The 20,951-nt window shown below is 48.2% G+C and overlaps 2 protein-coding genes across 2 annotated transcripts in view; one reads left to right on the top strand and one right to left on the bottom strand.

Moving 5' to 3' along the window:
* Nucleotides 1-10,174: 10,174 nt before the first annotated feature.
* On the bottom strand, nucleotides 10,175-11,200 carry UCN3 (urocortin 3). The gene has a single exon (XM_042948359.1). It carries the CDS (start codon nucleotides 11,068-11,070, stop codon nucleotides 10,567-10,569), a length of 504 nt encoding a protein of 167 aa, XP_042804293.1. The 5' UTR covers nucleotides 11,071-11,200; the 3' UTR covers nucleotides 10,175-10,566.
* A 5,688-nt stretch (nucleotides 11,201-16,888) lies between these two features.
* Nucleotides 16,889-20,951, top strand: part of LOC122223817 (aldo-keto reductase family 1 member C3-like) — a 92,965-nt gene continuing 88,902 nt past the window's right edge. Inside the window, 1 exon segment of the mRNA XM_042944753.1 lies at nucleotides 16,889-17,121. The gene's annotated coding sequence lies outside the window, so the exon portion shown is untranslated.

The following is a 20,951-nucleotide window of genomic DNA, read 5'->3' as shown; positions in this document are numbered from 1 at the left end:
TGTTATTCCTAAGATGTGCCAAGACTTCAGCATAGTAACAGGGAAAGGAATACGATTCTCATTCCTATATCTCTGACTTGCTGTGATCAAATATTTGGAGGAAAGTAAAAAAGAAAAAAGAAAAGAAAACTTTTTTCTACAAAGAAAGGAGTGATTCGGTGCTCTCTGTGGTCACTTTCAGCAAATCCAACATAGACCACAGTGGGTTGTGTGGCTCTGTATTTAAGGGTGAAAGAAAACCTTCAATACTTGAAGGATCCCTCTGCCAATATCCAAATTTACGGGGCTCCATTTTTCAACCAACCTATGTGTCCAATATGCTCTCTTATTAAGTAGTAAATAAAGATATTTGATGACCTAAATATAATGGATAGTCCACATACCGGTGAGTTTTAGGATTAGGTCTCCTAAGACGTAGTCATCAAAATGCAAATACTAGTCTCTAGACTGTTTTTTTTTTTTTTTAATAAAGTTTATCACCAAATGGTACAGCGTATAAGTCGTGGCATTGTTACAACTATGTGATTTTGAAATGTATACCTCCCCACATCTTAAAATCCCCGCCTTGAATACAATTACTTCTCCAGGTCCTTGCCAGTCCCAAGATTTTGTGAGTCTAAGATTTGATTCACTTGTGATGCCACATGCCTCCATATGCCATACGTGATATTAGATTTACCAGGTATTTGTATTATTCATGTTTCCTCACCATTCATTAAACATTCATTTTTTTCTTTCTTTTCGTGACACAACATTCAAACTTGACTCATTAGCATCATGTTTCTGCCACTTCCTGGGCACTGAAAAAACCATAGAACATTTCCACTCAGTTACCATCCGCCTGTCTTTTGTGTATTGTTGCCTTATATTGTAGGGCCGTGTGTATTTTATTTTATTATTTATTTATTTATTTTTAATATGAAATTTATTGTCGCATTGGTTTCCATACAACACCCAGTGCTCATCCCAACAGGTGCCCTCCTCCGTGCCCATCACCCACCCTCCCCTCCCTCCCACCCCCCATCACTGCCGTATGTATTTTAAACCTTACAAGGCATGGACTATCGTTGCTGCTGTTTTAAACTGGGTGTCTGCTTAGATTTACCTTCCTAGTTACCATCTGGTACTGTTCATTTCTCCTTGTGTTACCAAACTTCCACCTAGGATCATTTTCCTTCTGGCAAAAGACCTGCCCTTGGAAATCCTTTCGATGTGGATCCCGGGTTGAGAGGGGATGATATTTGCCTTTTCTTCCTCAAAGAGGGAGATCACCTGAAATCCTGACGTGTGGTCTCGAGGCAAGGACTCTCTTATTCATCTGTGTATCTACAGTGCCAGGCACAGAGTAGGTACTCCCATACTTATTAAGTTGAGAAGTGCCAGGAGATGACCTTATTTCCTACTTTACTGAAATCACATCCATCTGATTCTTAACTTCTTCCATTCCTCTTCATACACTTGAACTTGTTTTGAATCTGCACATACCCAGAGGAGTAGCTCTCCATTGCAAGGACATCTGTCATTTTTGTACCTTCTCTTGACTCCTCCCTTCTAGAAGACCTCACTCCTTCAGTCCCCTTTGTATATTCGGTCTCTGTCTCCACTGATTTTGTTGTTGTTGTTGTTCTTTTCCTTACTTGTATGTCCAGGTCTCTTCCTTCAAAACATCAATCCCTTTTTCTAGATTCTACTTCCCCCATAACATACTCTCACATCTTTCCGCTCTGCCAGGCTTCTCCAAGGAATATATACATATGATGCCTGCATGCCGTCCTCTCAGTCCTCAGCAGTTGTAAGCTGTTTCCCCCACCTTTCTACTGACACCTTTATCTTGAAGATCACTGATTGTACCTCACTTATCAAACGTAGACCTTCTCAGCCTTCAGATTTCTTTACCCTAAGCGTTTTGGTTACTCCTTTTCCTTGAAACTTTTCCTTTGGCTCCTGGGGTTCTACTTGGTTCTCCTGCTACATCTGGCATCTCTGTATCTCCTCTTCCACCTGGTCTGGCCCTGTTGGAGATGCCCTTGGCCTTCTTCTCTGGCCCTTGGTTATCTCATCCACAACCACATTAGCTCCATGAAAACCCTAAACATTCCTTCTCTCAAGGTGTGTGCTGAAACTTCCCACTGCTTGCTGGACCTGTCTTCTCAGATGTCTTATCTACACTTAAATTTAACTTCTTCCAAGAAAACGTTACCATTTTCCTCAAAAAGAAATCTGCTCCTCCCTTAGTGTTCTCTGTCTTGTGCATTGACATCATCTTCCCAGGTTCTAAACAACACCGTCCTTTCTGACTGTTTTCTTGCTCCCTACATAGCCTGAGTCCTCTCAATTCTATCATGTTCCCAGGATCCATTGCCTTCCCACTCTTCCCAATAAAACCATCATGGCTCAGGCCATCACATCCTCTTCCCAGGGCCAGCACGCTAGACGTCCAAAAGCGTCTGCCTTTCCCTTTGTCTTCCTCACCTATCCCACACACCACTCTGACGACATCCTAAAGCACAGCTGGGGTTATTTTGCCCCTTGGCTCAGAGCGTTAGTGATCCCCGTTGTCTTAGGTATGAAGTCTAAATCCCTGCACATGGTGGGCAGGGCCTGTCCCCACAAGTCCCAACTTGTATTTCCAGTCCCAGCCAGACTAGAGCATTCCCTACTTCCCAGCACGTGTTTTTCTCTCTCCTCTGCCTTTGCTCCTTCTTGCCGCTCTTTCTTCCTTCTCTCTGTGACTGTGTGGTGTAACGCCTACTTCAAACCCAGTTCTTCTGTTCCTTGTAGCTTCTTGGGCATCCATTTACTCCCACCCCAGGATTAGGGATAGTTGGGATATGCTGTGAAATCTCTCACTGTGTTGGAAATATTGTAGTAAATACTTATTAGTGAAATAGAGGTATTTTTGTGTGCGCATATCCTACATAGAGCTTTGAACTTGTATTAGACTTTTACTATTTAATGTACATGCGTTGTTTCTCTCTCCAGACACCAGAGGGCACTAGTGGCATGCTTAACTAACCCCTCAGTTCCTGTAATTTTTGGGGTGTTTTGGACATTTGTGTGTGCATCTGTGCATATTCTCACACTCAGAAAAGACCATTCAGAGGTTTTCTTTTGCTTTTAAAAATTAGTGATCTACTCAAATGAAGATCTAAAACCTAATTGTTTCCTAAACTTTTAAGGTCAGCTTGAGAACCTTACAATTTCTAAGTTTAGCAAATGTAAATACTTACTTTTGAAGGGAATACACATGAATTTGTGGTTTCCTTTGCAATCTTAGATGGCTGCTCTTAAACATTTTAGATTGCATCAACAAATCTATTATATTCCGTTTTCTTTTAAGGACTCTCCCACAAACTTTTGCAAGTACTCTAAGTAATTCTAAAAATCTAATCGGTGAAACTATAAATGTGCTGATTAAGTGCATGCAAGTGTTTCACACTTTATGAACTGGTGCGATTTCGATTTAAGATCACAAATGTAAATTATTCACTCGGTTCACATATTTTAAAATTGGAATTGTAAGCCCAAAAATGTTTCCCTTAGGCCACGTACCCTTAACCATCACAAAAACTACTTTAAATGCTAGGTATGCACAGATTCCTTGTAGCAAGAACGTTACTACGTTATTTGATTGACTCATTCACTAGTTATTTACTGGTCATCTACCATGCGCTACTTACCATTCTGATCACCAGGGATACAACATTGAACAAAACAAGAATAATCCCTTCCCTCAAGGGGTTTATATGGTAGTGAAGGTGGGGGGTGAAAGACAATAAACACGACATTAAACTATTTTGGGTGTTAGAAGGTGACAGGTACAATTGGGAAAAATAAGCCACGGTAAGGGGCTCTCGAGAGGAGGGCGGTCACTTGAGGCCTCAGTGAGAAAGAGGCATTTGACAAAGACTTGGAGGAAGGGACGTGGAGAATGCAGATTATCTGGAGCAACAGCGTTCTCCAGGAAAAGGAACCAGCAAAGAAGATTAAGAGGAGTGGCCGGTGGGGAAGAAGGGAAATGGAGTATGGCGTCCTGAAAGTCAGGCTGGAAAATGGTGTCTGAAGGCGTTAGTGGTCCACTGGGTGAAATGATGCTTACAGGTCAAGAAGGATGAGGGCTGCCCCTTGACCATTGAATTTAGCAACATGGAGGTCTTGGCTGACCTGGATGGCCAGTTTCAGTGGAATGGGAGGGATGGAAACCTGATAAATGTGGGTTTTATGGAGAATGAGAGACACTTATTCTGCCCAAAGAAGATTTGCCATAAAAGGAGCAGAGTCATAGGCAACTACCTGGAAGGGGTGGCAGGTCAAGGTTTATTTGGGGTTTGTTTCTGATGCAGGCAAAGTAAAGTGGGTTTGTGTGCCAATGTGACTGGTGCGGTGGGGGAGGTAACGCGGATGATGTGGGGGAAAGAAGGGGAAGTTGTCGGATCAAGGAGGCAAAAGGGGATGGGAGCTTCATGCGTGACACAGGATTGTCCCTGACACAGGGGCACGGGTGGTGCATCCAACTTAGAGAAGAAGGCGGAGTGTGTGAATAGTGTCGCTCTGGGTAGGTGAATGTGGTGATGGGATTTGTGAAATTCTGCTTCAGAAGCATCTGATTTTCTTACTGACATGAAAAGCAAGGTCACCAGCTGAGGTTGGATACGGGGAGGAGATAGTTGAGGTTTGAGGAGAGGAGAAGACGAGTGGGAGCCTAAGGAAACGCGATGTCCTCATGACACAGCAGGAAGAGCTCGCCAGGATTGTAAAGTGACAGCACTGACCATGTGTGCGCATGTGCGTGTGTGTGTGTGTGTGTGTGTGTGTGTGTGTGTGTGTGTTTGAAGCTGCGTTCAGCTTCGGGGTGCAGCGGCAGAGTAGTGGAGTGTTCGAATTCACCAGGGTTTAATCAATAAGGCAAAGCAAAAGCAGAGCACGGGAATTGCAGGTGTCCACAAGGGAACCATGATTGGTCACAGCATTTACACTGGCAAAGGGTGAAGAGAAGTTTTGAGGATTGATGGATCATTGGTCTCGGTGTGGCTGGAAGATGGTTGGAGTTGGCATCCTGGAAAGAGCAAGCTGGGAAGATAGGAGGGGTGGTCGGACAGCTTGGGATTCAATGACTAAGTCGTTAAGGGGAACAGAAGCGACGCCCAGGAAGCTGGATGGGTCCTCGAGCGTGTGTTGAAATCGTGAAGGCGGGAGTGGTGTCAGAGAGACTGATGAGCTAAAATGATCAGGAAATGAGGTACACTGACCCAGGTGTTGGTGAATGGTAGCAACAGTGGAGGGCAGTGAGTGGGGTGATCATCTGATGACCGAAGGTCCAGGGGGGGAGCAATGGCTTAGGGAGGAAGCAGGGAGAATTATTTCCTGGGACGAAACGTGTATCTTTAAGAAAACACTGTGTCATCCCATAGACTCGAGGTTTCCTTCCAAGATACTTTTTTTTGTCTTTTGCCTTCTCGGCTTACTGAGGCTTCTTAGTGACATCCACCAGGCTGTGGCAGGTTCTAACCAACGTGCTCAACCCTGGGGATAGTGGATGATGGGAACTTCAGTAGTTAAAGAACAAGGTGGAATCATTATTTGTACCCTTGAAACTAATATAATGACATCATGGGGTATGTCGATTATACCTGAATACATTTTTTTTTTTAAAGAAGAAATTGTTCCATAGCCCATACGTAGATTAATGTCAGATTGAACTTCATCTATAATTCTTTCTTTTTTTTTAAGTTTATTTATTTATTTTGAGAGAGAGCTAGCAAGAGCAGCAGAGGGGCAGAGAGGGAGAGAAAAGGAATCCGAAGCAGGCTGTGTACCATCAGCACAGAGCCCGATGCAGGCCTTGAACTCATGAACCGTGAGACCATGACCTGAGCCAAAATCAAGAGTCAGTTACTCAACCGACTGAGCTACCCAGGTGGCCTCATCCATAATCCAATGGTAGCTATAGTAGCTATACCATTCGACCAGATTTCGTATTTCTTTGGCTCCTAATATGTGTAACTCTCTTTTTAGTTTAATACTACGTACTTGTGAACTTGTACATCTCCCATTTCTTGGAATTATATAAAACACTGGATTCTGGGTAGCACTCAGCTTTCCCTGATTATTTTTGGTCACAGCTTCCAAAGTCATTCCACTGTCACAAAGCAGGCCCCTTTGCTGGCTGTTAGTGTTTGTTTTCAGATTTCTTACGAGGTACAACATTTAGAAGCCACATCATCCATTCCCTGGTCTTGTCTCCTTTGAAGAGTTTCACTTGACTTGTGAGCCTTCTTTTATTTTATTATTTTTTTTATAATTTTTTTTAATGTTTATTTTAGAGAGAGAGAGAGAGCACAAGCAGGGGAGGGGCAGAGAGAGAGGGAGACACAGAATCCGAAGCAGGCTTCAGGCTCTGAGCTGTCAGCACAGAGCCCGGCATGGGGTTCGAACTCATGAACCGCGAGATCATGACCTGAGCTGAAGTCGGACGCTTAACTGACTGAGCCACCCCTGCGTCCCAAGGCTTGTTTTATTTTCAAAAGAGAGTTTTGGAGCGCCTGGGTGGCTCAGTCAGTTAAGTGTCCGACTTCGGCTCAGGTCATGATCTCGCGGTTCATGAGTTCGAACCCCACTCCGGGCTCTGTGCTGACAGCTCAGAGCCTGGAGCCTGCTTCGGATTCTGTGTCTCCCTCTCTCTCTGCCCCTCCCCCACTCGTACTCTGTCTATCAAAAATAAATAAAGAATTAAATAAATAAATAAATAAATAAATAAATAAATAAAGACTTTCAACTACTTTTTCAAGGGAGCTCAAACCAACACGAAGAATCTGGCAGAAACTGTGTTGAGAATTTTCACTGATGTGAACTCATCATTATCACCCCGTAAAACTACTTCCAAATTTTTCCCATGAACCTCGTACACCTTTGCATTCCCCACAACTTTTTCTAAATCTTTCCTGTGGTGTGATTTGCTTTCCTGATCATGAGGAATTGATACTAGTGATGCATGAGTCCTACTGATCCTTGACAAGGAAAGATCACTGATCCCTGTGGTATTATCCATCCCACGGTCTCTCTGTGGATACAGCCAAAGCATTCTTATAATTATGATCGTTATTTTCATTTAAACCCACTTCGGAGGAGGGGCCTCGGTGCTAACTCTTCTGATTGTTAGAAAGTCCGTTGACCTTTATAGGATAACTTACCGTCTTTATTTTCTGGTTTTTAAAAAATGTGTTTCTACAAAGTTCTGTCAAAGGTGGCAGGTGCAGCGGTGGCCATCTGTGGGTGTGGCCGTTGGCTTTCTAGCGCGTGACCGTGAACTCCACTCTGGCCGGGGCTGCACTCAGGTCAGAGGGAGCTCAGACAGAGAATGCTGGACACGCTCCTGCACAAACCCGCCCTTTCCCACTGTCTCTGGGGCGGGTTTTGGCAAATTTCTAGTCGGTTAACTGCACTTATGCTCACATTTAACTCCTGGGGAAGGCTCAGAACGCACCTGCTGGGGACGTAATAATCCCAAATCCGAGTGAATGCCTGTGCCGCTTCCCGGTGGCTTGCACGCCCGTGGGTCGCTGAGGTTCGCGCCAGCTCTGTGAGGCAGGGGCTCGGCTGGCGTCTTTATGCCCCTGGTGCGTGGGAAGGGTCAGCCCTGCATGCAGGGGCAAGTGGAGGCATCGTGGTCACTTCCCAGCCGGGGAAACTTGGGCAGGCGCCCTCGCTCCTCCCAGCCTCTGTCTTCCCGCCCCCACAAAGATAAATTTTAGCTTTACCAGGTGGTGGTATATTTACAAAAAGAGAAAAAGCACTCTGGTTTTTGCAGGGACCTGTGTCTTTACCACTCTCTTGATCGGAGCTTTTGTCATGCATCTACCATGATTTAAAAAAAAATGAATCGGGTCCAGACAAGAGCCAGCAGTGACACTGAGCCTGCCTGCATTGTGATGCCAGCTCCAGCTTTTTTTTTTTTTTTTTAATTTTTAAATATTTACTTAGTTTGGGAAGAGAGAGAGTGGGGGAAGGGCAGAGAGAGAGAGGGAGACACAGAATCCAAAGCAGGTTCCGGGCTCCCAGCTGTCAGCACAGAGCCTGATGTGGGGCTTGGCTTGAACTCACAACCCGGGCGATCACGACCGGATCCGAAGTCAGACGCCCAACCCACTGAGCCACCCGGGCGCCCCACCCGCTCCAACTTTTATGTTCCAGTTTTAGGTTGTTTGTGAAACTAAAAATGTGACCCCCTGCTTGATTTTTTCATCAGCCAAGTTCGTCCCATTTCCTGTCCTTTTGTGTGAACAGAATATGCGTTATCAGAGCAAAAATAAATAAAGTGCAAATTTAAAAATCCTCAAAATGGAGAAAATAATATCTACCTTAAAATATACTTGTGAGAAATCGATGAGATCACGTTCATGAAGCAGGGTTCCCGGGGCATCGGCACGGGGAGTGGAAGGATTTGCTCGGGGCCATGTAGTGAGGAGACCCTAGACTCCCATGTGGGTATTCTGAGTCTCGGGCTACAATTCTTTCTGCTCTGCCATGGGGCTTTTCCAGGATGGAAACAGGTTGCCTTTTCAGGTTTTTGAGCTTTGGTCCTGTTAAGAGATGAGGTATTTTTCATCTCAAGTTTAACTTAGCATTTAAAAAAAATGTCCAGTCTCACTTCTTCCAGTAATTTCTGCTGGAAGCAGGGTTGCTGAGTTAAAAGCAAAATGGGGGTTCCTGGGTGGCTCAGTCAGTTAAGCGTCCGACTCTTGATTTTGGCTCAGGTCATGATCTCACAGTCTGTGAGACTGAGTCCCACATCCAGCTCAACACTGACAGTATAGAGCTTGCTTGGGATTCTCTCTCTCCCTCTCTCTCTGTCCCTCCCCTGCTCTCTCTCTCTGTCTCTCTCTCTCTCAAAATAAATAAACTTAAAAAAATAAATACAGGTAAAATGAATTTGTAGGGACACCTGGCTGGAACACGCAACTCTTGAGCTCGGGGTTATGTGTTCGAGACCCATGTTGGGTGTAGAGATTACTTAAAAATAAAATCTTAAAAAAATGAACTTGTAACTTGGTTAAGTATTTCCGAAGTGCCTCTCTAGTGCTTATGTTCCTGCCAGCCAGCAGTAGTGGAGGGAGGCTAGTCACCTCACCCGTGGAGTCTAGGTTAGTCGTCACACTTACAGACTTTTGATGGACTTTTATGGACACACTGCGAGGTGAGACATTGTGTATGAGTGCAATTCTCGTAGGCATGACGTTTACCAGCTTCTCATACATGCAGAGATTATTTGTGTTTGTGTGGGGGGGTGCGCAGGGGAGAGATCTATTCACATCCTTGCTTATTTGGGGGGAAGTTCTTTTTTTCTCAGTTTTCTTGCTGATATCTCTTTATAGTGGACTTTTACTCCTATTAAACCTTCTAATCTCCGAATGCCTCATATATTTTTTTATGCCAGTTGCAATCACTTTGCAGTTCATCACTTACACAGCCCGGGTGGTATTTGCTTCCTCTCCTCTCTCTCTCTCTTTCTCTCTTTTTATTATTTCCTATTTTTTTTTAATGTTTTACTTACTTTTTGAGAGAGCACAAGTTGGGGAGAAGCAGAGAGAAAGGGGGAAAGAGGATCCAAAGCGGGCTCTGTGCTGACAGCGCTAAGTTCAGTGTGGGGCTCAAACTCCTGAACCGTTTGATCATGACCTGAGCTGAAGTCCGACGCTTAACCGACTGAGCCACCGAGGAAGGTGCACCAATATTTGCTTCTTTTCAAATCCAGATTTTGATGGTCACTTAGCGTGCTGACTCCTGGAGAGCAGACTCTTACTGCGGGTCTGATAAACACCTGCTAACGGCCTAGCGGCCCCATGCCCAGCCATGGAGGAGTTTGGGGTGTCATGAAAGCTCTCTCCCCAGCAACCCCGTGCCCATTCTAGAGCAGATGCCAGGTGGTGCCTCTTGGGTGGGAGCAGACCCCGGAGACGGCTCTAGCTTGAGCCACGGCTGGCAGGGTCCTGCCGGCTTGGCCTTTCCAAGCCCTTCTTTACCCCCTCCTAGGACCACCAAAAACCGCTCTGTCCCCGGAGAGATGGGGAATGGACTCATCAGCTACCTCCCTCATTCACCTCCCCTTTTGCACGCTCAGAGGTGTGAAGGCCGCTGGCTGAAGGAAGAGGAACTCAAGCCAGCCCAGGGTTGCAGAAGCCATTGGTTTTAATGGGGGAAAGAGGGAAGGGAAGGGGCCCTAAGTCAGGATGGTGAGCGATGCGACGCCTCTCCTGGCTGGGCTGGTGTGTGGGGCGTGGAGGAGGAGCGTGGAGAGCAGGACCTTTGTCTCCCGTCACGGGGAAGGAGGAAGGAGAGTTCAAATGTAGGGAGAGGGGTTACGGGCCTCCTGTCTGTGCAGGGTGGCAGTGCTGTTCTTCTGTGTCTGTGTGCAGGGGAGGAGGGAGCTGGCTGGGGGCAGAGGAGGAGCGGAGGGGGCGAGCAGTGAAGCAGCGTGGAGAGCTGGACCCATCCCTCAATATACGGAGCAGCTGGCCCGACCTCCGCCCCTGCCCTTGACCGTGCGCTTCCTCCCGCCGGCCTCTGCTTCTACTTCTTCCGGCCAATCTGTGCCATCAGGTGTGCGTTGGCAGCCGCCTTGGCCTGCAAGTTCTTGGCCTTGGCGATGTTGAAGAGGATGTTCATGATGTTGGTGGGGACGTCGAGGGACAGAGTGAACTTGGTGCGCCGATCGCTCTTGGCCTTGTCCTGGGACGGCCTTCCCTTGGGCTGCGCCGGGGACAGGTGTTTGTACCGGCCACTTCCGGCCCCGCCACCACCCCCGGAGCTGGGGAAGGTCCTCTTCTTCTTGTCCTCATCCTCCTGCACCCGCTCCTCGTCCTCTCCTGAGGATGGGTCTTGGCTGGGCAGGTAGAGGAAGCTTCTCTTGCTCAGCAGCGGTGCGTCCCCCAGCGGGCTCTGCTTGGCCTCCGGCAGGGCTGTGTTGATACAGCTGACCAAGGACTTGGCTTTGTAGAACTTCTGGGGGAGGCCCGGCCTGGGGGCCCCCGGGAGCAGCAGCAGCAGCAGCAGGAAGTGGGCTGGCTTCAGCATCTCTTCCTGGAGTAGAAAACAGGGACGTGGGGCAGGGGTGTGAGAAGGGCTTGAAGCTCTGAAGGACAGGGGTGAACATTCACTAGGGCTTGGTTACTACTCACCAGTGGTTCTCCGAGTGTGGTCTCCAGACCAGCATCATCACTGGGATATTCGTTAGAAATGCAAACGATTCTCAACTCTTGCCCCAGAACTGCTAGATCAAAAAGTCTGGCGCCAGCCCCCTGGGTTGGAATAAACCCTTCAGGTGATTTCTGATGGCTCAGAGTACGATCTCACGGGTCGTGAGTTCGAGCCCTGCGTCGGGCTCGGTGCTGACAGCATGGACCCCACTCAGGATTCTCTCTCTCCCTCTCTCTCTCTGCCCCTCACCCCCTCAAAAATAAATAAATAAACACTTAAATTTTTAAAAAGAAAGGAAAGGAAAAAAAACCCTATATTTAGGGTATGGAACAGGTGTGGCAATGGAAGTGTCCAGCTCAGGGGCCCTCCTGTAACCCGGACTGTTCTGGTCTGAAGCCATCATGGTGGTTGGGCCCCTGAGCAACAGTGCTGGGCAAGAACTTAAGCTGCTTTCTCCGGCAGCGGAGAAGGGCTCACGCGGGGTTGTTCCCGCCCTCTGCCCAGCCTCCTGTGCAACAATAGCTCACAGCGTGTCGGAAGGCGGTCAGAATTTGGGTTGTGTGTGGTCACCATGCCTTAGGAACATGGTGAAGTGGGCAGAATTTACCTCCTGTGTCCTAGCACCAAGCCCAGCCCACACCCCGGCCCCCGTGGCTTTGCCTGGCCGCACTCTCTCCAGCTCTGAAGTAAGGACAGGAGGTTCCTTTACTCTACCGTCACCTTCATGCATGAGAAAGAGACGTGAGGTCAAGGGGTGGGGTTTCATCTACTCACCCCCAGAGGAAGGGCTTCTGGCCATCCTACACACCCGATGTGCTGATACCCGTACGTACTCCCGTATGCGCTGCTGGACCATCCCAGGAAGCGCAAAGAGTAAAAGGCTGCCCTCTTCACTTTGGTTGCTTTACCTGAACTTGGAGTTTCTTTTCTTTCTTTTTTGTTAAATGTTTATTTATTATTTTTGGGAGACAGAGAGAGAGAGAGAGAGGCAGACAGAGAATCCCAAGGAGGCTCCGCACTGTCAGTGCAGAGCCCAATGTGGGGCTCAAACTCACCAACCATGAGATCATGACCTGAGCCACAATCAAGAGTCAGATGCTTAAGCGACTGAGCCATCCAGGTGCCCCTGGAGTTTATTTTCTGTCTAAGACATCCTTGGCTCCCATAAAAGGAAGCAAGAAAGATGTGGTTAACTATGGAACTTTGGGGGGACTGCTTGTCATTAAGGTAGTTTTTATTAAGTAAGAAAAGTTGGATAAATAAATCAACATGGGGGTCCTTCTGGGCATCGAGAAGTGCTAGGCTAGCATACGATCATTCTGTTTTCTGTGGTTACAGGCAGAGGTGAGAGGGGCTGGCAGTCCCATGCTGAGTTCTAGCCTCAACTCTGCAAATCATTGTCACCATGACCTTGAGCAGGTCATTTCCCAGAAAATGAGTGGGAATGAATGAACGCATTCCCACTTCCCGACTTCTTTACTCTGTGAATGGACGAGGCTAGAACAGACCCTTAAATACCTGAGCCTTGTTCTGTCTCTAAAGGAGAATCTTGTAAGCCCTCGCTCTCTCACTTACCCTGGACACACACACACCGACCTGGCAAGTTTTCTCTAGAAGCTTGCTGTTTTCTCACACACTCCACATTGCACCTACTGCCTTCTTCTTCTCCCCCCCCCCTTCTTAAGAGACCAGGTTGCTTTATTTGTTTGTTCATTTCTTTTTAAATCATAAACATTTTGAGTTTATCAAAACAGTTATGAAAAAAACAAACAAACCGTGATCCTTTATAAAATCCCAGTGCATGAACTAGCTACATCTGGGCATGCATGTGGCAGTGTGCAGTGAAGTCAACACAGACTTGGGAGTTAGAGAGACACAGGTTCCAATCCACCTCGTCCTGGTTTGCCTGAGGACTGTGGGCAGATTGTTGAAACCCGGTGCATTTCAATTTCCTCATCTGATACATGGCCATAGCAATGATTGCCTCATAAAGCTTATGTGGAAGATTAAATCGAGGCAGATTAGCTCTTGCTGTAGCCAGATACTTAGTAGAGGAGACTGTTTACACATAAATAATCTCCGGGTCCTAATAGGATAAGATTCAGTTCACGCACGACCATTTCAGAAGTGATATCCGTATCTATATATTTCTATCTCTATCTGTCTACACCTACATCCACACATGCCAGCTGATTTGAGCCAGTAATTTGATCCTGCAGACCGCTATCTTTATTGTGGTATATTTCTGGCTTTTAGTTTTTGGTTGTTATGCCACTCCCTCCGTCCTAGCCCCACGGCCTCCTCTTGCCTTGAACGCAATCTAGGCGCCATCGGTAGGTTTGGGATGAGGCATCTCTAACACCCTCGTAGAGGACACTGATGCTGCGGGTCCCTGGACCACGTGGTGAGAACCAGCTTTCTTGGTGTCCTGGTCCTCCCGGGCGCTCCTTAGAATTGCACGCCAAACGCCCAGAGAACTTTTTCCGGGGGGTGTAATGTGTTCGATAACCAGACTTTCGGCTTTGTCGTTTACTGAGGGTCCAGTTCGTTCTTCTGGGTAAACATCGTATGGAATCGTGGCGTTAGCCGCCCTGCGCCTTGCAGGCACCTTAAGGCTTTGGAGCAGTTTCTAAGGGCTTGTAAGGCCGACAGGATTTAAAGACCCAAAAGCCAGTTCACAGAGAAAGGGGTGACGCTGGAAGGGAAGCTATAGAGAGAGCTTTGTTTGGGGTCGGCAGGGGAGAAGCTCTCCACAGGGAAGAGCCCTCCTTCGCTCCCCAGTAACGTCTGATTCCCTAGCAAGTCTCCCCTCTTAACGCTCCCCAGAATCCTTTGCCACCGCCCCTGGTGACACAACACACAGGTTCAAGATCTCCCTGCTGCCTGCTGTGAAAACAGCACTGCCCCTGGAGTTAGATTCTAGGGGGCAAAGCTCTACCTCTGTGTTTTTCTGGGTCATTCTGTCGGGATCTAGCAGTACTTTTCTAGGTGCTTCTCAGAGCTGTCCCAGAGTCACGCCTGGCGACGTGAGGCAGTGAGGGACCTGTGAGAGCAGAGCACCCCCAGGGGGAGGGGACCCCAGGGCAACAAAGACCGGAGCTGACCAGAGGCAAACACACCGGTGGCCCCGTGCTGACCCCTTCTCCAGCCCCCTCCTCCAGCCCCTTTCTGCAGCCCCCTTCTCCAGATTCTTCTCCAGCCCTTTTCTCCAGCCCCTTCTCCAGCCCTTTTCTCCAGCCCCTTCTCCAGCCCTTTTCTCCAGCCCCCCTTCTCCAGCCCTTTTCTCCAGCCCCTTCTCCAGCCCCTTCTCCAGCCTCCTTCTCCAGCCTCCTTCTCCAGCCCTTTTCTCCAGCCCCTTCTCCAGCCCCTTCTCCAGCCTCCTTCTCCAGCCCTTTTCTCCAGCCCCTTCTCCAGCCCCTTCTCCAGCCTCCTTCTCCAGCCCTTTTCTCCAGCCCCTTCTCCAGCCCCTTCTCCAGCCCCTTCTCCAGCCCCTTCTCCAGCTGTGAGGAAGGCAGAATGACTCCCCGTCCCACCCCATCCATCTGCAAACCCTGACAAGGAGTTGAATTTAAGAAACATTTTCTAAAACACTGGCTGTGGCATCTAGGGGAACTTGATGTGTTCCAGCAGGTGTTATGGTAATGAGCGCTTCTCCTCTGGGAGAAGAGGTCTCCTAGGGGAGACCCTTACGAGTGTGGGTCACACCGATTCCCACAGACGTCCAAGCAATTCACCCTTAGAGGGGCTGTGAGGGCTTCTACTCGGGGCAGCCGGGAGAAGAGCAGTTGTAGATAACATGTCCCTGACAGTATTCTCATTCATCTTGTTTAATCCGTTCTCAGAACTGTGTGGGGGTGGGGGTGGGGGTGGGGGTGGGCGTGTGTATGCTCGATTGCCGTGTTTGAGGAGAAAGTCACAAACAGCATTTCTCAGAGAACTTGGACATTAACTGGGGACATCAAACACCCATCCTCATGTTTCCTCCCCCTCACAGGTGGCACCAAGTCATTACAGACATCTGTCCCCTTCCTCTAGTGTCCTGGCTTGGCAAGGGAGAAAGGACTCCAGGCTTTGAAGGCAAGGGACCCGGGTTCAAAATCACCCTCATGCTCTCACTTCCCCGGGGTGACTCACTTAGCCTCTCGGTCTCCACATCCCGAGGAGGAGACGTCGCCTGCCTGGCAGGTGTGCAGAGAGGAAGCAGGACGCACAGCAGCCCCTGCTTCTGCAGCCCGTGGGGAGTTACAGCCCCCAGTTGCTATTCCCAACCATCTCCCCATTTGTAAACACGATTTTCTTGTTCACGGCTGAACCCTGTTCAGAAAAATACACTTGCAAGAACCCGTTCTGCCTCCAATCTGTTACCTTTGCCAAGCAGGTCTCTCTGGGCCAAAAAGGGAGGGCGGATTTCTCCTCACCTAAAGCTCAGACTGTGCTGTTCAGCACCGGGCTGCCTGGGGCTGGTGCCCAGGGACACCTGCAGCCTTGGTCTCTCGCCCCTGTCCAGTCCCCGGCACCTCCTGCCTCGTGTAGGGCCAATAAGCTCACTCTTCCCTCATGGACACGTCCCCAGCCGAAATCTTACCTGTGAGTGGCCTTCCCTCCGCAGTGGAAATGCTCAGTGAGGGGGGCAGCCGCTTCAGGACCAGGAGATCTGCCCCAGAAACATCCCCCCTGAACTTCTGTCTCGGCTGGGGTCACTGCTCTTTCTTTCCTTGTATTGTTCCCAAGTGGGCCGTGATCGTCCCTCTCTATGGAAACCACTCCACTCCCTCGTGCATATATATAAAAGTGACAGATCACGGGGTGGGTTGTAATTCCAGACGTAGTGTCTACACTGGGACGCGATTTCGTTTAAAATACGACCGAACCAGCTGTCCGCGTCATGGAGATGACAGGCACTCTGTATCCTTGACCCCTCCCACACACCTTCCACCGGTCCTCCCCCTTCCCACTTCCCCTCCTGCCCTAGCAACGTGCTCATTGATAAAAAAAAAGGAAAAAAAATACTCTGTTAAATTGAGAACCGCTCCTTTGAAGAGTTTTATCAGGGATCTTAGTTCTTCCTGATTTCAGCCTTCCTTGCATCCTTGTCAGGCCGCCCCTCCTTTTGGAAATCTGGACGCAGGACTGGCTCTGAAAGCAGACAAAGTGACTTGAAGTTTATCTTTTCACTTGTAGTTCTGGTGGGTTCTGAGACGCACTGTTATCTCTGGTGACTCACAGAGCTTTCTAAGTTTGTGTCCATCAAAGGGCATATCGGGAGACGGGCACAGTGTACCTAGAGCTTCTGAGGGGAAATCATTTGAATTTTACCCATTTTTTTTTTCATCTGTTCATCCAACACTTTTGAGCATCTGCTATCCTAGCAGTTGTTGGCAGGAGGAGCCTGAGGAACTGGAAGAAGTCGAGAACCCTGTTCTTACAGGCATCACAGTAGAGACAGATATGTAAAAACAGCCTAATCTCAGCATGGCCAATACCATAGTGCTGAAGGGAGCATGCCTGTGCTGGAGACTCGACACAGGTAACTCACACAAGGAGAGGAGGGCAGAGGTTCAAACAGGAAGGAGGTTTGGGAGGGAGAGAGCCTGCGAAGAGAAGGATTGAGGACATGGGAGGCAGGCAGGCAGGTGTTGAGTCAGGAGGCTGGCTTCACCCTGGGAGGTAAGGAACACCCAGGGGAGAGGCTTTCGATTTCATTCCAAATGTACCAGCAAAGATATGGGGACCTGTAGGCAGGTAACCTCCTTGTTTCACAGGTAAGGACACCGAGGACAGAGTCACGGTGAGCATCTGAGTCTCATGTGGGCTGAACCATTTGGAAGGGCCATACAAGACCCAGGCTGTGTCCGGACCTCTGGATAAGACCACACCTTCCCCTCCTAGACGGGCATTCCCGCCTCCTGAAGTTCCTCTAGATGAAAGGTAAGTGGACTTCTGGAACTATCCAAACATTTTAATGCTCACAGGTATTTTGTGGCACAAAAGGAAAGCCCTTGTGGGGAAGAAAGCCAAACCCTCCACAGCCTCAGCCGTGGTTGTAGACACGTAGAATTGGACCTCACTCGGTTCCCTGTTTCTGGAGCTGCCTGGCTGGGCTTCTCCTGAGATCAGCAGCGACATGAAACTAGAGATCTGAATCCAACTCATTCGTTCACTTGTCCGTTCGTTCATATATTCGTCTTCGGGAGAGATCTTATTTCTCCCCATTTCAGATAATTAGGCAGTAATGGAATTTGTGTAGGCTGAGGGGTAGACAGTTAGAAGCCTGAGTTTAACCCCCCTTTCTGCCCTTCTGAGCTCTGGGATACCAGAGAAGCAGTCTTGTGAAGAAGATACCAAACACTGCTACCCCGAGAGCCGTGGGGATTCTCAGCCTTGGCACTATTGACATTTTGGGCCAGATGATGTCGTGGGGGCCGTCCTGAGCCTTGTAAGATGTTTGCAGTATCCCTCTACCTTTGAGACTTCAGAGCATACCCTCCCTTGCCCAGCTGTGACAACCAAAACTGTCCCAGCTATGTCCCCCGGGGGCAAAATGACCCCCATCTGAGAACCACGGCCAAGAATATGGGATTTAGAAGGAGATGCAGTGAACATTGGCTGCTGCTTCTTCATATTCTCCTCCTCCTCCTCCTCCTCCTCCTCCTCCTCCTCCTCCTCCTCCTCCTCCTCCTCTTCCTCCTCCTCCTCCTTTTTTCTGCCCATCTGCTCTCTCTTCTCAACTTCCTGCAAAATCTCTCCACCTGAGACCAAAGCCGCAGAAGCTCCATGGGAGCCTCTTGGTGTCAGCGGCTACTGGCCGTCCTTGAGCGCACCATCCCCCCTCCAAACAGACGTGGGCCCATAGGTTCCCCCTGGCCCATCTGGGTTGGCTTTGGGGTTGGCTCATTGCTCCTGTGAACTCTCAGCCTGGGACTAAGAGTGTCCCATGTGGGGTCCACGTAGCCCTGAGCGGTGGCTGAGCATGTTGTCCTAAAGATGCTTTTCTTAGAGCAGTCTATTTGCTTTACAACTGCAACACGGTGTCTGACTGCATCTGCTGGAGGCTTGGAGAGAGCCTTGGACAGAAAAAAAGCCAACTGGTGAGCAAAAGCCCCCAGGGTGTCCTTTCTAGCAAACAGTGGTTTCCCTTCGGTCCCTCTGCTAGAGCCCACGCGTGGCTCTGTGCTATGCTTGAGCTTTTCTCTGGCCTTGGTGAGCTATTAGTATCTCCCATGAATTCAGCAACAGAATGTCGTTTAGGGGTATAAATCCTCTAGCATGTGGAGGCCTGAGTGGAAAGAAAATGCTGATCGGTTTCATATTCGAATAGAAATGCCTTATACTGGGGCACCTGGGTGGCTCAGTCAGGTGTCCGACTTCGGCTCAGGTCACGATCTCAATGGTTCATGAGTTCGAGCCCCGCGTCGGGCTCTGTGCTGACAGCTCAGAGCCTGGAGCCTGCTTCGGATTCTGTGTCCTGCTCTCTCTCTGCCCCACCCCGGCTTGTGATCTGTCTCTCACTGTCATTCAGAAATGAATAAACCTTAAAAAAAAATTAAAAAAAAAACAAAACAAGAAGTGCCTTATATTTATAAAGCTCATTTCTCCAAAGTGCTCAGAGCGGTTACATAGAATAGCATAGTTTCTCAATGTCTGTGCTAGGCAGTAAAAGAAAAAGGACAGGAAGAGGAATTAGGGAATTTCCAGAACACTTGATTTACAGGGGAGAGGTTTTACCTTGGCATCAGGAAAGAGCGTTTTCCCTTCTGCCTTGGCTGCCTGCATGGCTGTTTCATAGGGACTGTCACATTCTCTGCTCTTTTGTTTCCCGTTTTATGAAAGGTGGTTAGCGTGCCTTCTCCATTTTCTTAATAAGGTTGACGACAAGATAGCGTTCCTAAGAACTTGATGACGTTTTACAGGAACACAGAATATTATTGTCAGCCTGACTTTCCAAATCTCCCCTTATTTTTCCTGATTCTTAGTTTTCCTCGACTCCTCAGTGTCTGGCAGGTGTGTGTTAATCTCCCATTGTGTTTGTGAGTTTGTCAATTTCTTCTTGTAAGTCTGTCCCTTTTGGAGTGTCGGGTACATACAAGCGGTCCCTTTCATCATTTTACTGTCAACCAGTTCATGCCAAAGAATGCCTCTTGTCTTGAAGTCTGTTCTGCTTGGGATCAACATAGCTACTCCAGTTTTCTGTTGGATAACATTTGCTTGGTGCATGTTTTCCGGACTTTTCTTTGTCAACATTTTTATTTTTATTTTTTTGTAAATGGTACATATTTAAATTTTAAAATCTAACCTCATAACCTCTGTAATAACAAGGTCTTTAATACACTTACACTAATAGTGATTACGGGTATATTTGGATTTTTTTCTGCTGTCTTACTTCGGGCTTTCTGTTTGCCCTGGGTTTCCCCCCTTTTATCCTGTTCATTTCTGTGTTTCCTTATCTGTGTTCTGCTCAATTAATTCTTCATTTTCATTTTTCCCTCTATTAGTTTATAACGTAAGCATTCAAAGCCACAATGTTTCCTCAAATCACTGCTTTCCCTACATCCCACAAAAAACGAACAGCCCACTTTTAATCTGGTAAAATCATTCTATCTGTCGAGGAGGGGAGACCCTTGCTTTGACCCATGTTTCTTGCAACACACAGGACTGATTTAATTGCGAATGGTTAGTATTTCTGCAATAATGGCCGACTGATCACACGGTGGTCATTTCCAGTCTTTTCTGATGGAGGTTCTGCAGCACCTCCTCCGAGCATCTATCACAAATCATTTTCCTTTTGTATCCGTCTTGAAACCAGAAGCAGTGGAAACAGGTGGGGAAAGTTCTGGCCCGTCTCCGTATCCAAGCACTGTGGTGATTTGTCAGACGTTTTATGGTCCTCTCTACCGGACTTTTGGTAGCTGGTTGATTCATAGAGCAAAGCTCCTGGGGGCCACAGGCAAGATGCAGGTGCCTCTGTCAAGGCCACGTGGAACAAAGAATCAAAAGCTTTCTGTTTCCCCAAGGAAGGATAGGACACGTGCCTTCTTGGATAGTCTTGCGTACCTGTTCCACTGCTGTCTTCCCAAACTCAGTGGTCTGTGGTCTGTTTACTTGGTAGATGACGTAATCAATACCACCAGATCCACTTAGAGGATATAAGTTTTCTGTCATGACAAGGGAAATGAGACCTCTTCCAAACTTGCACGCAAAGCAATCGAGTGGGCAGCGTGCTCCCAGAGAGAGGTCCAGGTCTGTGCGCCCCCATCTCCGTGGAAGCACAGTCCATAGTGAGGGTGGCCCAGCACCCACCCTTCCTCCAAGTGCGGTAGATGCACCTTTGCCATTTCTTTCCCTTCTAGGGAAAGGGACCCTTTCCCTAGATTTGGAACCTCTGTCTACGTGCCTGCAGGTTAAGCAGGTACAATGCCCCATCAATTAGCTAATCAATGAATGAGGAATAAAACCAGCATATTCCCATCTGCTGTAGATTCGAATCCATTTCCCTTGGCAAGCCCAGGCCTTGGAGCTGGCTGTGGTTAACGCCAAGCTCTTCGCTGATGCTAACTCCCGCTTGAATGGAGCTGCCTTAATGTGTTTCCTCTGTGAGGCACATCACCGCATTCTTCCTCTTAGGGACATGAGACAGCACTTCAGATCTACACTTGGGGGCCATTTTAGACAGCAGAATCACCAACAAAAAGCCCAGAAATGCTAAAACGCAGCAGTAAATGTAAAAAGGGCAGTCCTTGGCCGTATGGGAACTGAATGCA

This window comes from Panthera leo, chromosome B4, assembly GCF_018350215.1.
Source record: "Panthera leo isolate Ple1 chromosome B4, P.leo_Ple1_pat1.1, whole genome shotgun sequence".
NCBI lineage: Eukaryota > Metazoa > Chordata > Mammalia > Carnivora > Felidae > Panthera > Panthera leo.
Note: the sequence above shows the minus strand (reverse complement) of the source record. Positions and strands in the feature narration are given on the sequence as shown.

What these genes read in the sequence shown, in the direction of transcription:
- UCN3 (XM_042948359.1), bottom strand. Translation starts at nt 11,070, where the DNA reads ATGCTGAAGCCAGCCCACTTCCTGCTGCTGCTGCTGCTGCTCCCGGGG.